Source organism: Parasteatoda tepidariorum, chromosome 2 (genome assembly GCF_982258835.1).
Source record: "Parasteatoda tepidariorum strain Cologne lab strain chromosome 2, Ptep-v5.0, whole genome shotgun sequence".
Lineage (NCBI taxonomy): Eukaryota > Metazoa > Arthropoda > Arachnida > Araneae > Theridiidae > Parasteatoda > Parasteatoda tepidariorum.
The window spans coordinates 91940587-91957841 of NC_141756.1; the positions used below are offsets into that span (position 1 = coordinate 91940587).

The 17255-nt window shown below is 30.4% G+C and overlaps 1 protein-coding gene across 1 annotated transcript in view; it reads left to right on the forward strand.

Annotated features, from left to right (window-relative positions):
• The first annotated feature begins 209 nt into the window (after positions 1 to 209).
• Positions 210 to 17255, forward strand: part of LOC107453388 (tyrosine 3-monooxygenase) — a 31581-nt gene continuing 14535 nt past the window's right edge. Inside the window, exons 1-5 of the mRNA XM_043044778.3 lie at positions 210 to 481; positions 3290 to 3353; positions 11137 to 11283; positions 14085 to 14201; positions 15669 to 15849. Coding sequence (XP_042900712.2) covers positions 3306 to 3353; positions 11137 to 11283; positions 14085 to 14201; positions 15669 to 15849 — 493 coding nt within the window. The 5' untranslated portion in view covers positions 210 to 481; positions 3290 to 3305. The remainder of the gene's footprint in view (positions 482 to 3289; positions 3354 to 11136; positions 11284 to 14084; positions 14202 to 15668; positions 15850 to 17255) is intronic.

The window sequence follows — 17255 nt, forward strand, 5'->3', positions numbered from 1 at the left end:
ATCAAATGACAACTTCCATGCATTTCGAAACAAAGCTGGGATGTTTCCAGTATTTGTGAATGCATTTTACGATTTCGCTATTTTTATTATGTTTACTGTTAATATTTTGATACATCCTAAATAGAAATAAAATAATGCACTAAGTAAATAAATTTCAATTAGCTGTTGTATAGGTCGTTATCCCCCAAAAAAATATCTTAGTTACGTAAAAAAATTCTTTTTGAAGGAGTAGACAAAGCGTGACTATTTGGCACGCGCCAGATTACATTGATGTCAGTTTAAAAATTTGGCTGAGCACGTGTTGTTTTATGGCGTTTAAATGGGTCCACTTAATTGAAGAGCACTTTTTGACGCACTAAAAATTAATAAAATATCGTAAACTAGATTCGAAGTTGATTGTCAAAGCAGAGGAATCGAAAGTATATAAACAATTGACTGATGAAATTTAAGCAACTCTTTTGTATTTGTCTCCAAACTGTTGGTATGTGTGCCCTTAACCTCCTTTTCATTTATAATAATATAAATGATTATGTTTCTATGCTTTGAACAGATTTTTATTATGATTAATATTTTGCGCTTGCTTATAAAATTTCTATGTTTATTTTATAGTGTCAAGAATTTATTATGCTATATAAACATAATCAACTTATGTCGCCACATTTAATGCATAACATTAAATCGAATTCCTGTTTAAAATCTCAAAATTATTATTTAACGTAATAAGCTCCTACAAAACTGTGATGACAATCCCAGAGTTATTGCTCTGTCTTCTAGAGTTATTGCTATATCTGTTTCATAACTTGTAAAGATCAATTTTTTTTCCTACGTTTGGTTAACGAGACGTAAGTAAATTAACTCATTATTTTTTCTTTGATGAATAATCTTATTTTATATTTTAGATTACATTATATTTTTGTATAAAAGGCAGACTCAATTCTGAGTTTAAGGCTACCAATGCTCAACTCCGTGGCCTTGTTATTGACAACCTGACCCAGAAAACAAGGAAGCGCCTGAATCTAGCATTGGGAAAAACTAATCTTCGTGGAGGACGTTTTGATGGAACTAAACCGCATTTGCTTTTTATGGAAATGGAAACCATGAAAGACTCCCACGGTTAGCCCGATAGCAAGGGGATTCTAACCCGTGACCAGTCTATTGAGGATAATTTATGGTAGCATTGTCGTTGGTGCGAGCCGGAAGTAGAATACGTATGAGCCAATCACCACTGGGATTCGAACTTGGGTCGTCTCATTGGTAGGCGGACGCTCTATTCTCTGAGCCACCACGACTTCTGATGAATAATGTAGCAAAATGTAATATTGAAACTATCAATTAAAGCCAACACGTTATTTTTTTTAAATTAAAAAAAAGTTGTTTTTTTTTTGCTCTTCGCCCTACTACAATAATTTTTTAAGATCCAGTTTGATTTTATTCGGATTTGAAGTAATTATATTAATATTATATTAATGTTGCTGATACAGTTTTATATAAATATTGTTGATACATTTTTATATTAATATTGCTGATACAGTTTTATATTAATATTGTTGATACCATTTTATATTAATATTGTTGATACAGTTTTATATTAACAATGTTGATGCATTTAAAAAAGAATTATCCTTAAATTTAATATTAAAATCGGGTGGAAATGAAACTACAAGCTCTTGGGCTAACTTTTGTACTTTGTCAATTATTGAATTTAATAAAATTCCAAAATTTAATATATTTTTTAGTTTTTAAAAATATTATCTTTCTCTACCGATTTACGATGATGATTATGTCACATCATTAAAAGATTTGATATGACATGAAATTTGCCGTTGCTTATGAGGTAGCCTTAATTTTCAACTTGTGAAATATATTTATCAATATTACAAAAATTTTGATATGAATATATATTTTTCAAATCAAGAAACATTGTCTGTCTTAAAAGCGAGTTTCTATTTCCTTTGAAAGTAATATACGGAGTACTAAGTGGTCAATTTTTTTATTATTTTATATATTTTGATAAATGGTATATTTAAACTAGTTATATAGAGTATTAGAGTATAAAGAGTAAACTAGAGTATATAGAGTATTCCACTTAGATACTTTTAGGACACTTGCAAAAAAATAAATACAAAAAGTATATGCAATAGGGTTCTTAAAGTAATATTTATGTGAGAAAGAAACAAAATTTTATCAAAATCTCTAAACCTGTTTGATTGCCTGATGAAACTTCAATGAAAACAAAGTACAGTAACTACTACTAGAATAGGGTAAAACTTACCATGTTTCTAGCTCAATGGGAACACCAAAGAGCTCTGTAAATTTCACCAAAGTGCTTCAAATGTTTTTGTAAACTTAGCAATAAAATGTTGTTTTGTAATACATGATAAAGTTTGGTAAACTTGGTAATTTTATCATGATATATTTGGTTAAATTTACTTTTGAATTTTATATTTTTTCCTTCACGCGTGGTTATAAAAATTAATTCGGAAACTAAATTTCAGGTAAACCGTTACATAAAGTGGACAATTTACCTAATCACTAGTAGTGAAGGTGAGATGAAAAACGTTACCGAATAGAATTCGGAGGTGTTCCTAGCAATCACTTTTCAACTCCTCTTGCTTCTCTCTGAAAACAGTAGAAATTTTGATATTTTTAATCCCATCCCTATTGACTTGTCAGACTTCAACATTTGTTTTGTTTTTCCTAGCTTTATTAAATAGTAACCTTAAATGTGCATAGGTTTTGATTTGATTTTGGTAAAAAAAAAATATAATAGCCTATATTAGGGAGGTATATATTTCGTTTTCGTTGATTCTTTTTTCCTAACTAAAAATTTCTTCTCGTAAATACCAAATATCATCTAAGGGGAGAAAGATAATTAAAATAAACAAATGTTTAAAAATATTTGAGTTCATTTACATTTTTAAGGTAAAGAAGAGTAACCGCAAATTAATAAATTAATTAAATGATATCATTTCAAATTATTTTTTCTCGATAAATTACATTATACTCGGTAAATTTTTTTCTATCGATTTTGTAGCACCAAATCATATTAAGTTATAAGAAAACGGCAATTAACAAAAATAATAATGTTTGAAACTTATTAAAAAGATCAAATTTTTTTAAAGCAAGGACAGATAAAAGTCATTATTTTTATGAATGGATTGTGACAAATATCTTAACTTAAAAGGTGCACGTCATTGTAGCTAATAATGCGCATGTACAGAATGACGTAAGTTCCCCCCTTTTTAAAATTAAGCTGCATTTTATAAAAGAGCGCGCATTTTCCCTACAGATCCTACTTGACAAAAATGATTGCTACAAGTGCCAGCTTTCAGGAGAGAATCTCCATCAATGAGGTAAGTAAATTCACAATTATTCTTTTGTTCGATTACGAGTAAAAAAAAACTATTTTTTTTCCTAAAATGCTTTTTTTTGTAACTGGGTTGTAAAAAAAAATAATTCGATTTGAATTACATTTGAAACTTTTGAATTTTACTTTTAAAACAGGGTGTATAGTGCTTTTAAAAAGTGACTAAAGGTGCTTATTTTCTATGTTCGTTTTTTAAAGGACCTTAGAGGTGCTTCTTTTATTGGGTGTTTTTAAAAAGTGCTTAATTTTCCCTTGTCCAAATTGAGGTTTTTCCTTTTCCATGTTGATTTTCGCTACGAATTATGTTCACATTGTTCTTTTCAACGTTTTCATAATTAATTCAACCCCAATCTATTTCGGAATCGTCAGTTCGTGGCATATGAAAACGCCATTCAATTTACATGATTCAGAAATTTTGACAATTGTCAAAAACAATGCCAAATATTTTCTTTGACATGACGGTTAAAACCAGATAAAACCGTCAATTGTCAAAAACTTTCTAAACCTGCTTAATTATGATATTTTTTAAGTGCTTGAAAATATTATTTGAGTGCTTGAAAAGTGCTTAAAAGGTGCTTATTTTCTGTTGAATAGTTTGGCTACGCACCCTGTAAAGAAAGAAATTTTGACGTTATCTTAGGATTTTTATGTATTAACAAATGCAAACTCATTGATTCGAAGAGTAACATTAAATATGTTATGGCGATATTTAAATATCCCCTTTTTTCTACGGATTCCAAATTCTAGCAATTTGGAGAATATGGTCTCAATAGTTAACGCAGGAGAGCTATCGAAAGTTTCTACCCCTTAGTTTTCCATAGTATTTCATCATATTTCTGAAACTATTTTAGATAATTAAATAATTTTTTCACGCGATTATAAAACTTGTTTATCAAAATATAATTTTCGAGAAAAAAATAAATTTTTTACTGTTTTCTGTTACATATATCTCTGCAGCTACTAAAAGTGTTTGAATTAAGAGTTATAAAAATATTCACAACATTTTTATTTACATAATTTTAAATGAAAAAATCAATAAGAAATTAATATTTTGAAAATATTACTTTAATTTTTTTTCCAGCATAAAAAGATTGGTGTTAGCATTACAGGGCAAAATATCGACTGCTCTTTTGTTTTATCTCTATTTTATCTCTACATCTTTGTAAAATATTAAGTTCTTAGCCGTATATCAAGCTGCATGGTAATCACGTCATTATCACCTCAACCCAACTTATTTTATTTTAGCAGCTAATCCATGTATGACTTTGTCGTTTTGAACTCAACTTAAAACATAAGATATCCTCTGGATCAAGCATTGATCGATAACAGCAAGCACCGTCACCCACGTTTGGTATTACGGTATGCAATACTTCGTAAACTTGTCTTCATGGAGCATTTTTTATTAAAATTAACCTGCTTTTACGTTACTTAGACAAGAAAACCATGAAAATCTCTTACGGATAGTAAGTTAGGAAAGGAATTTTAACCCTATATGTTATTTTATTGATGTTATTTTATGTCATAGCTGTGTCGCTACGATTCGGAAGCATAATTCGTTTCCACCAGCCATCGCTGGGATTCGAATTTGGGTTACAACATTGCCAGGCGAATGGTCTATTCCCTGCTGTGATGAACTATTCAGCTGTTATGGCTTACATCACATCTGAACATCTATTCAGTTGTGATGTCTTACATCACATCGGAACATCTATTCAGCTGTGATGGCTTACATCACATCTGAACATCTATTCAGCTGTGATGGCTTACATCACATCTGAACATGTATCCAACTGTGAGGGATTACATCACATCTGAACATGTATTCAGCTGTGAGGGCTTACATCGCATCTGAACATGTATTCAGCTGTGAGAGCTTACATCACATCTGAACATCTATTCAGCTGTGATGGCTTACATCACATCTGAAGATGTAGTCAACTGTGAGGGCTTACATCACATCTGAACATGTATTCAGCTGTGGGGGCTTACATCACATCTGAAAATGTATTCAGCTGTGAGGGCTTACATCACATCTCAACATGTATTCAGCTGTGGTGGCTTACATCACATCTGAACATGTATTCAGCTGTGAGAGCTTACATCACATCTCAACATGTATTCAGCTGTGAAGGCTTACATCACAGCTGAATCTAACTAATACCAAAAGCTTTGCATACCTTTGATATGTGAATTTTAATTTATAAAAAAGTAAAGCATTTCCACAATAGACCGTTGAGGTCCAGGAAAATCATGGAATTAAGGATCTATAATTTTGTGACCAATGGTCCAGTGTGCTTGGCATTGCCCAAAATGTTCCTTTAATTCCCGGACAAGTAGATACCCGTTGATTTGAAGCAGGTTGGGCTTCAAACTGCCACAGCCGAGCCACTGTCTTTTACATTGACAATTCAGGACTTTAACGGCTGAATCATTGAGGTCGGGAAAAAATCATAATTTTCAGCTCTATAGTTTTAACATTCGCTTTTAGAAAAATTCTCACATGTTAAATTATCTCTCCATTTAATACAAAAAAATTACTGTCGTCTTATCTTTTTTGAATTCTCATTAAAAAAATTACGGGATGAGATCGTTAGTAAACAAAATGATCCACATGTCTTTGACATCCATCAGCGTGGCATTAATAAAAGTTGTTATCGTATTTACCTATATTTTATTTAATAATTCTTTACTCTATGGAATATGACTTGTTTATTCATAATCTAATTCTTAATATACTTTTCTGTGCGATAACAGAATTTAAAGAACTCTTTCTAAATTAGTCTTCGATCAAAAGATTATTGTTGTGCAAATTCTGCTTAATCATAAATGTAGCAAAACATGAGAATACATGTAGCAAATATTGCAAATATAAAATCCTTAAAAATTATACATAAAAACTTTATGTCGTTCGCGTTTAAATTGTATTTTTTACAATGGCTCTTAAGAAGGATTGAATATATTCTTATACAATTTAAAAATCAAGAAACAGTGGAAAAAAAGTCTTTACTTTCTGTTTTTTGCGGTGTTCTCTCAATTCAGTTTTTTTAAAATTTTTATTAAAAACAAGTTTAGAGAAGATGCTTTTAAAAGGAGTCTCATTAATTTCCCTTACCTCCCTAACTTAGCTTTTGAAAAATAAAAATAATTAAACTTTAATAAAATATAATCTGCAAATGATGTAATCATCTGCCGTGTCCGCTACCATGCTGCAGAATTTCTGGTTTAGGGTGTCTCTTATTATTACGTTTCTGATTTTATGCATTATTTAATATTAAAGACTTAAAATTAAGTTTTCTTTTATTGTATTGTAAAGTAATGGTATGTTATTAACCTATTATGCAACCTTTTATATTGAAAATGTATAATTTCACAGTTGCTAAATACTGAAGAAAATAGTTTAAATTTTTGATAAGGTAAAATTAACAATGAAATTTGATTTTATAAAATTTGGTAAGTGTGGCGAAAGTTTATAATTTTATAAAGATATCTTAGAGCATGGCATAAAAACCAAGCATTCAATTATATTTTCTTTTCAGTTTTACATTCTCCACGGTATGTGAGGTAGTTTGAACTATAATTTTGAAAAACAGAATTTTCGGTAAACCGTTACCATATGAATGTGAAATGAAAAATTCACAAATAAATGGTTTACAACACGTATATTTTAAATTTTATTACCGAAATTATGGTTCTTTTTTTTTTTTTAACCAAAAATATTGTTACAATACAGTATCGTAATTTTAACACAACTTTTTCTTCCCGTAAAAAATCGTAGATGTACTAATTTTTTTAATAAATGTTTTTTTTCTCTAAAAAACGGCGAAATAACAAGGCCTTTCCCCCTCTAATGGAAAGAAACCGGGTGCATATGTTAACTATTGGAAATTTAGAAATAGATTTTCAGTGAAAAAGTAGTAGACTTTAGTTATAGTTTTTTTGTTAAGTAGTAGATTATAATTTATTGTTTATTATACTTAAAACTTCTTATTTATACTTACAATAGTTCTGTAAAGTGTTTTTTTTTTTTAAATTGGCGGGCACTTGGGGATTGTCCCATTGGCCACAGGAATGCCAGAACTGCTACTCTCTTCTCGTTTCCCAGTGGGGACTTGTGGCGAAGCCACTGCGGTGGAGCCCGCGTGGCTTTGCCACAGGTGTCCACTCGCCATTCGAACACGCGACCATCGGCTTCGCAGTCAGACACGCTAACCACTCGGTCACCTGGCCGGCTGTGTGAAGTGTAAATATAGATATTTTGTTATTAACTTCATCTTTTGACTGACGAAATAATAATACGACCCGTAAAAAAAAAAATTCGCATTTATATTTTCTTATTTTTTTTAATATGCAATCGAAAAAGGTGTTAGAGCATTTAAAAGTTTCATTCAGGCATGCATATTTTTCTTACTAAAGTGCACAACAGAGCACGTAAAATTTTGAGATTTATTTTTTGAGTCCTGCTACCATGCATACCTATAAGAGCACATCATATAATGAGGAAAACTACTAATGTGTACACAGAAAAAAATCCGTCGTTTTTTGGAATTTCTCTGTATATTTAACGGTTTAAAACTATTTTGTTGACAAAACGGTTTTTCTTTGCTTTCCACCCTAATCACAAACTGATTAAATTCGTAAGTTTAGATTCTAGTTTTTGTCATGCAATTTTGCTTTTTGTAATATAACTATATTTTCTCCAATCATTTAACGATTACTTCTAGATTTGCTTTTACTTTTTAGCAATTACCTCATAACTTTGAATGTAAGGTCAAGGTTGTATCAAGGCAATATCTAGGTCGTATTAATAAAACTACGAAAAATTTTATTGGGAAACTGATACAATATTGAAGCAAAATTCTCATCATTTCGCCTCTGTTCCTTGAGCCACATTGGCTCAAGGGACAGAGGTTCGGAAAGACCCAGATTCGGAAAGACCCAGACATTAAAGAGACCCAGATTCGAATCCCAACGATGACTGGTCGATACTAATTCTGCCGACGCGAAATATTTACATCTGATGGGAAGGTGGGAATACAGATTTACTTAGTAATTTTCACTGAGAAAGAATGTTCCAATCCAGTAAAAATCTATTGAGACAGCAGATTTATTTATTTATTTATTTTTTTGTGTAGAAACTTGTTTTGCTAGGGTTAAAAACCAGTTCCATAACGAATTCTTTTCGTAATTTTTATGGAAAACGTTTTCCTTTATGGTAAAAACGAAAATTTAGTTCGCAAATTTTACGGAAAACTTGTTCTTGTATGGTAAAAAACAGCTGAACCTAAGGATTTACTTCGTAAATTAAATGGTATCGCACAAGCAACTCAACTGCCATTTTAAAACCGTAAATATTACCGGATTTTTTTACACTAATTACCGTAACTTCATTTTTCGTTTAATTTCTTTTCACACGTTTGAGTATTTTAAGGCCTGTTTAGATAAAGTTAATTAAATAAGTCAGAAAATTTTTAAAATAAAACTTAATGAAAATTGAAACATTTCGATTGAATTTTTTTTTCTTCAAAAAATAAATAAATCATAATTTAAAATTAGGAAAATAATAGTTTCAAGTTCAAAAGAGAAAAAAAAAATGATTTGAGAAGATAAAATCATTATTTGACCTTTAAATAGTTAATCTTTTCTTTCCATGCCTTTTATATCTGATCGTTCCGAAAACAGGAAAAAAAAAGAAAGAGATGTTCCCCAATCTCATTACTTCCCTTGAATGGTACAATAACGATAATGACTAGTCGTTATTCAAATCATTCATCGTTATCAGCCTTCTTTTCTCCTTTGTTTTGCTACTTAAATACACTTTATGAATATCTTTTTTAGCACAAGACAGGAAGCATTTTTATTGGGGGTTTTTTTTATTTGCAAATCTTTAGCATGAAGCATCATGATAGTTGTGTTTATCAAATGCATTTGCATAAAATACCAATCAAATCAACAAAAATAAACAAAGACACTGTTAACTTGCTTAAAGGAACATGTAAGCTAATGTCTGTAGTTTATATGTTTAGATCTATTTTAAGGATTTGCAGGAATTTCTTTTCTTTTTTTTTTGTTATTAATATTCATGTGATAAATAATTTTTCTTAACTATTAATTTCCAATCTCTGATAACTCATAATCTTGAACTAATTTTAACTTTTGTTCACATGCAGAAAGTAATTATTTAAGAAACTTAGAAATTTTGTGGTATATGCCTAACACGTTTGCCCATTTAATCAATTTTTTGTGAATGTTGTCATGTACTTCAGAAAAAATATCAAGTTAGGAAATTATCCAAGGTAGAGTGTTATGAGGTGTCCAAGGTACTACATGGTGTTGTTTCTTTGACCTCCAATTGTTGTACTATAGGCCGTTGGATGTTATTCACTGAGTAGTATTCAGTTGGAATTATTTCCTTCTAAACTTGTTACTTAATTGAAATTGTTTATTCATGCAATAAAAAGTAACTTTTGTTAGGTACATAAGCTAAAATAAATCAAATTAGTGCTAAATAATACTTTAATGAAATTTCTCAGAAATTTATGCCGTATTATGATCATGAGTGATTTTACATGTTGTGAGTGATCAAGTCCACGGGGAAATATATTTATGCTAATTGAACCGGTTAGATAAATATTTGACCAGTTTAAGGTACAATACTTAGACTGATACAACAAGCTTATAATTATTCATATGTTTTGTGTACTCGTTTTAGGTTAAAAAATAATATAATTACCTTAAGCAATTATATCGTGCCTCTTTGCCTAAAAAGGGTTTAAAATCAATCAAATTCAAGATGAATCATAATTGGTTGCTTAAGCTGTAATATCGTGCCCCTTTTAATTATGAAGTGTAAAGGTGAATCCAATACAAGCTGAAGCATGTTATCAAGAAATTTTATTTTATTTTATTTTATTTTATTTTATTTTATTTTATTTTATTTTATTTTATTTTATTTTATTTTATTTTATTTTATTTTATTTTATTTTATTTTATTTTATTTTGCTTTATAAGCAGTGCTGAACAGTCGACCTAATTCTGAGTTTTTAACCATCAATGTTCAACTCCGTAGCCTAGCAATTTTGAACCCAAAAAAGATGACAAGGAAACTTATAGATTAAGCATTATTTGAAAAAGCTTTCTTGGGGACTTTTTGATGGAACTAACCTGCATTTGCTTTACACGCAGTGTAAAACCGCTGAAACATTCCATTGCTAATCCGACGGAAAGGGGATAGTCTAACCCATGATTCGTCTATCACTTTAGATCTATGTCTTACGTCAGCACATTGGTGAAGGCATGACCGGTGCAGAATTCACAGATGCCAGTTACCTCTGGGATTTGAACCTAGGGCATCTCATTGGGAGGTGAGCTCTCTATCCCCTGAGCTGCCTCGGCTCTTTATCAAAAAGGATTAACCCACTGATGATTTTCCGCGTAAAAGGTCGTAATTTAACCTGCAGTCTTTTCTGCATAATAAAATCGCGTTCCTCATGTTATTCATTAGAAAAAGAGGGTATTGAGGAGAAATAGTTTCCCAATTTTAACAATTTTCTAAGCCGCCAGTGGGTTAAAGTCCATAAAGAATTAACTTAAACGACTAAATCATTCAATCTAGCACCGTTGGAAGCAAATTAGCATGTTAAATCTTTATAACAGCGTTTATTTAAAAATAATTATATTCAAAATAAATTTATTCATTGGAATATTATCACACAAAATGCTTGCAATAAAAATTTGATGCGTGCATACATAACATTTTATGTTTATTCCAGCAAATACCAGTATCAAATAGACCCAGACGAAACTCCCTCGTGATTGATGCGAAATTAGAAACGGTTAAAAACAAGCTTGCACAGGAACAATGGATAAAAGAACTGAAGAAAGATGAAATACAGTTTCAAGATTTAACTGAAGAAGAGGTAAGCTGTATGTTTATTTTCCATAGAGTATCGATGAAAAGTTACGATTTGTTGTAGTTGTTATTTATGTCGCACTAGAGCTGCACAATGGGCTGTTGGCGACGGTCTGGGAAACATCCCCTAAAATGATCCGAAGACGTACCATCACAATTTTGATCCTTTGCAGAGGGCGGCTGGCACCACTGCTTCGGTAGTCCGACGACCTGCTCTCGCAATCGAGCTCTTTACGGTTGAACAGTTTTACGAGGACCAATACCACGGACCCTCGGTCCCTTGGTTGACTGGTCCAAGTGGTCACCCACCCTCGCACTGATCTCAGCCAGTGATGCTTGACTACAATGATCAACTAGTAACCGTGTCTTAACGAAACTGCGGAGCGAAAAATTACGATAAATGATGATGCTTGTTCAAAACTTTGCAAACGGAAATCGGAAGTAAGAGAATAAAAACCTTTTAAGATTACTATGAGAAAAATCTGAAATATTTTAAGTTTAGAATATTAAAAGATTGTTCTATATGTTTATATGAAATGGAAATTTTCAGCAGGTGTTTTTATGAATTAAAGATTTTTCCAAAAACATGTCTTATTGATATACCCCAGATGGCAGTGTAAGGTTGATTTTAATGTTAGCTACAACCTTTACCACAAAGCCAAATAAGCTTTAGAAATGATCAATAAATAAATCATGCAAGCTTGAAACAATGTTAAATTCAGCTATGTTCACGCTTTATGAAGTTTGCATCAATAAGCTTGCTTAAACAACCCTTTCATATCGAGATTTTATCTGCCTTTAAAAAACAAGGCTAGAATAACCTACTGCAGTAGTAGATGAATCATCACTCGCTAATCTAGAGTAAAAAGTCAGCTCAAACTGAGGATAAGTTCACCTTCTCAAGGTTTATTTCAGATTTTATGACCAAAACTGCAACAAGATTTGTGTACAAGCTTTTATACTTTCCTGAACAATTTAAAAGTGAAAGGTCGCCTTGTCGATACGTTTTCAGCACAAGCAAAATGTTACAGTTGAGAGCCTGGGCAAAGCTAGAATGAAAAATTGCAATAACAAAGTTTACAGTAAAAGCTAAAAAATAAGTTTTTTTTGTAAAGTTTTTTGTCAATCAAATTATCAATCTTTACTAGCTTGGCATACTAATATTTTTACTAAGTTTAAAAAAGGATTAATAAGTCAACCTTTCTTTGCCAACCAAATGAAAATGAAATTACTACGCCGAAAGATTGTCTGCCATCTAGGATATATTTATGATATATATTTGTATTTCCTAAATTTTATGCTACATTTTTTTTGTTGTAATTAATGGATACCGAGGTAATTTTGTTTACAAATTGTTTTTTTATTTTAATTCTGTGATGAAGCGCCTTATAAATCCACTTATCTCATCGAATTCTCGCATTACTGTTTTTCAATTATTAATATATCGGAGGATTTCTTCGTTGATACACATCTCAATTGGTGAACGTGGACTACCAGAACAAGTAATTCTCTCCGGCAGACTTAGATGCCAGCACAACAGGACTTCAAATCACCATCTGTTTCACTTCATCATGAATTCTAGTACCATCTATCTTTCCCGTTAGATGATAGCATCATAGATCAGCAACATTCTAACTAAGTCACTTTCAACAGTTAGATATGACTGATTTATTTCAGAAACGTTACTGGCTTTTGACGAAGGGGTTTCTCAATTCTTTAGAAAGATTCTAAGTTAATTCTAAAAAGTTACTGGTTATACAAGAGAACCTTTTTTTTCTTCTGTTGCATGAAATAGTTTCTAAAAATAAATATTAGATACATTAGTTTTGTTAATTTCAAATCTACAATCGGTTTCTCTCTCCAAGCTGCAGATTTTTTTTTAAATGACGAATTTAGTCAATTTTTCTGAAAATATACATGCTTGAAAACGTTATATATATAACAGAATGCGCGTAATTGTTGTGACAAACTTCTATTTGGAGTTAGGTTACACCATTAGAAGAAAAATTGCATAGGAAATCATGGCCGAAAATGTTATGATACGCCGCTAGGAGCGCTTTCATATTATGAACTGTTTCTTCATGTGCTTCTGAACAATTCATAATAAGGAAGAGTCCCTAGCTGTGCACAACGATATTTCCAAGCATGGGTTCTTATGCAATTTCAATCCTGATGATGTGCCCTATTTCCACTAGAAGTTTGTTGCAACGCATGACGTACTACGTGACCCTCTGTTACATATAACGGTTTTAAACTTATACATTTTAACAAGTAATAGACTAAAATTGTCATTTAAAAAAATCTGTAGCTTTAGCAACAAAACTAAATTCAAATTTGAAATCCTCACACACTAATTAGACAAGATCAAGTATTTGTACAAATGCAACAAAAAAATTTGTCTTCCTGTGGTAGAAAATATCTGAATTCGTAACGATAATTTTTTTCTTGCCCAAAATGATGTTACTAATGTATATATAATACCGATTTGATGTCGATTACTTTCCAATAACATTACTGAATTCTTTCCACAGAGTAATAATGTATGAAAAATGAAAACTAACTCGAATTAAAGTACTTTTTTAAAAAAAAAAATACACATATAGTGTTATACTGGTTTAGACATTGGTTATTCTTTTTGAATAATCATGGACTTAAGTTCTTTACAAAATAACAATAATAAATAAATAAACAATACTACAATTGGAATAGGAGATATTTCTTGTCCCTTATACAAAATTTATGAAAATGAATCAAGCTTGTTTACAAACAAAGCGATCACAAATGAAATATTATTTTTTTTATCTACAGATATTGCTGCTGAGCCATATTGCTGATGATAATGGTTCCAACAAAATAATTACCAATGTTGTGTTTACAATTGAGGATGACTATTCTTTATTACCATACATACTTAAGTGTATTGATGTAAGTATATGATATATTTATTTGTTATGAAGTTCACTTCTTTTTAAATGATAAAATAATATTAATGATATCAAAATGACAGTTGAAATCTGTCAAGAAAGTATTTAACATACAGAGTACAATTTTAATTTATATGTGTCATGTGCAACAATCACTAACATTATTGTTTATCATTATTAGATTACATTATCGATGAGTTCAATGACTTCTAGTTTCAGTCAAAAAAAATAATTTGCTCTCATTTTGGATAACGTCTAAAGTTTTAATTATTTTGTGTAAAAACAGATTGCAAGGAGCGTTTTAAATAAGTTAGATAGTTATTTGATTAAAGACTCAATTCACTTCAAAAATATACGGATTGGATATAATGCTAGACGTGTTTCAAGTGCTCTAAAACAGGCGCCCATTCTTAGGACTTGCCAGGCGTAAATATGAGAAAAAACGAAAGTGATTAAAAATATGAAGCGTTAAGTTTCCAATGAAAATGAGGAAAATAAGGGTAAGAAACAAAACTAGAAAAACACAGAAGCCGAGAGAGAAAAAAGATGAAAAATAAAACAAAAAAAAGTCATAATGGTCAAGAGGGGCAAATAAGGGTAAAATACATTTCCACGCGCTATGAAGAGGTGATGAGAAATTATTATAGTTCAGGAGTTAACTGTCATTGAGGAACTTATGTTGTAACAAGGGAATCGCCATTCATGGTAATAAAACGAGTTTCCAAGGGATCAAGATGTGCTGATGTGACTGTGGTAAAAAGAGTTTTGCAATGGTAAAAATTGCCTTTATGACCAAGATTCCAACAATGTGCAGCAATAGATGATTTATCGTATATTTGATAGTTTGTACGTTGTAAACAAGGTCGCTCAGACAAGAAGTGTGGTAAATGCTCCAGCTATTATCAGAACTAACAGGATCTTTAGGAGACTTAAATTTAATTTTGTTAGCAAGCCTAACAATGAACAAAAACAAAACTACAAAACTACCGAGCTTTTTAAAGTAACCAAAGAGTCAGAAACACGTTAAATTTTATCATATTCTGGTAGATTTTACCATACTTTTTTTTTTCTCTGTGTATATTAATGAAGTCGAAAATATTCATTGCAAGTAAAAATTAAAAAAGACCAAATTTTTTATCATTAATTATTAAAACGAATTCCTGCATTCGTTGTTTAAATTCATTACAGATATATGTGTTAGAAATGTGCACAATAAAAATTATATGAAAATGAACTAGTTATGTAGTATTTAATGAAATATGGTACCTGATCTTATAACATACTTTAAGAATTTGCAGAAAAATGCATATATTGATGATTCTAAGCTGATGTTAAATAAACTCATTTCAAATTTATCATTTATCCTTTATCATTTAAAATTTATCACTTCAAATCAATCATTTATAAATAAATGTATTAATTTCAAAGCTGCTCTCATAAAAATTATCCTTTTTATTATCATTTTTAGGCTTCCAGTGCTTATATTCAACATTTAGAAACAAGAGTCTCAAAGAAGGAGCATGCATCCGTAGATGTTTTGGTTAAAATGGCAGTGCGCAAAAATGAACTAATGAAACTAATCAAGACAGTTAGACGAAATGAAGAAATAACTATAACTGTCATTTCGAACGAGAAAGTTTATTTCCTCGGTAAAGTATTTATTTACGTTTGCAATTCAAATATTTTTTGGGTATTACGAGTTTTAATAAAAAAAATTTCCCTGGTGATATTCCACAATTTACTGTAATAAGAATTTTTATACCTAAGAGAACAGTAAAATGTTTGGTACAAGGAAACAGCAAGCGTACTGAATATTTTTTCATAACTTTAAATAGTTGAGTTGATTATGTTCTCCAAAATATAATTTTTTAATGTAATTTAACGCTAATAAAATACCTAATAAAAAGGAAAATAATTTGAAATTATTCTAATTTTATTAACATTAACATAAAAGTATTCTCAATGCAGGTTCAAAAGATAGTGCAGAGCTGCTTTCTTCAACTTCTTTCTTTTACAGAAATGTAGACAAACATTTTGACAGGTAGATCAGATAGATTATAGAGATTAGATCAGATAGATAACCGTTACATTTTATTAATATGAGCAGAAAAATATTCTCAATTCAGGTTAAAAAGATAGTGCAAAGCTGCTAGCTTCAACTTTTATCTTTTACAGATAGATAGCTGATGCTATCTGATAGGTAATGCAATATAATTGAAATTTTTTATAACATTGCACAAAACTATTTTAAGCAGATTGAAAAAAAAATCCAATTTTTTATATTAATGCAGTTTTATAACCAATAGAACTTAGTTTATGGAATGTTTTTGATGTAGTCAGTTTATACTACAAGTTTTTTTTTAATGTAATATCAACCATATGCATCAGAATATTAAAACGATGCTTACTTTTTAATTTTTTTTCAACGTAAGACAAATAAAATCTGTTAGACAAACATCTTTTTATAATTTATTCCTTCATCAGTTGTTTATTATCAAAACCGATCAAAATTAGCATTTATTATAAAAACTGAATTCCCTAAGCACTTACCTTATTCATGTTACTGTGAATGACAGATATTGGATCGGTGAATGTTGACAATCACCACATAGTCGCTGGTAAATGTCCGAAATATATACTATGTATAGTTAAATGCCACTGCTCGGTATACATTTGCCCGGTATGCCCTACATCTATTTTTTTTAAGGTTCGGTGCCATTGCCTGGTATACATTTAACCGGTACTCCGGACACTGATGTTTCTCCTAATATATCCTCAGCAGATATTAAAATATCGAATAAATACAATGATATTAACAAAAAATTAATGTCACATCGGATATAACAAATATTTCGGACATTCACCAAAGCGACTATGTGATTATTGACATTAACCGCTGAAAGTTAACATTCTCTTGATTTCGGACATTCACAATAACATTAATATTTAAACACTAATTTTTTTTATCCACTTCCCTTTTAAATATTTTAAATTCTGCTTCTCAACTACTTTAGACATTGCAAACTTTTTTCAAATTATCATAATTCCTAACCAA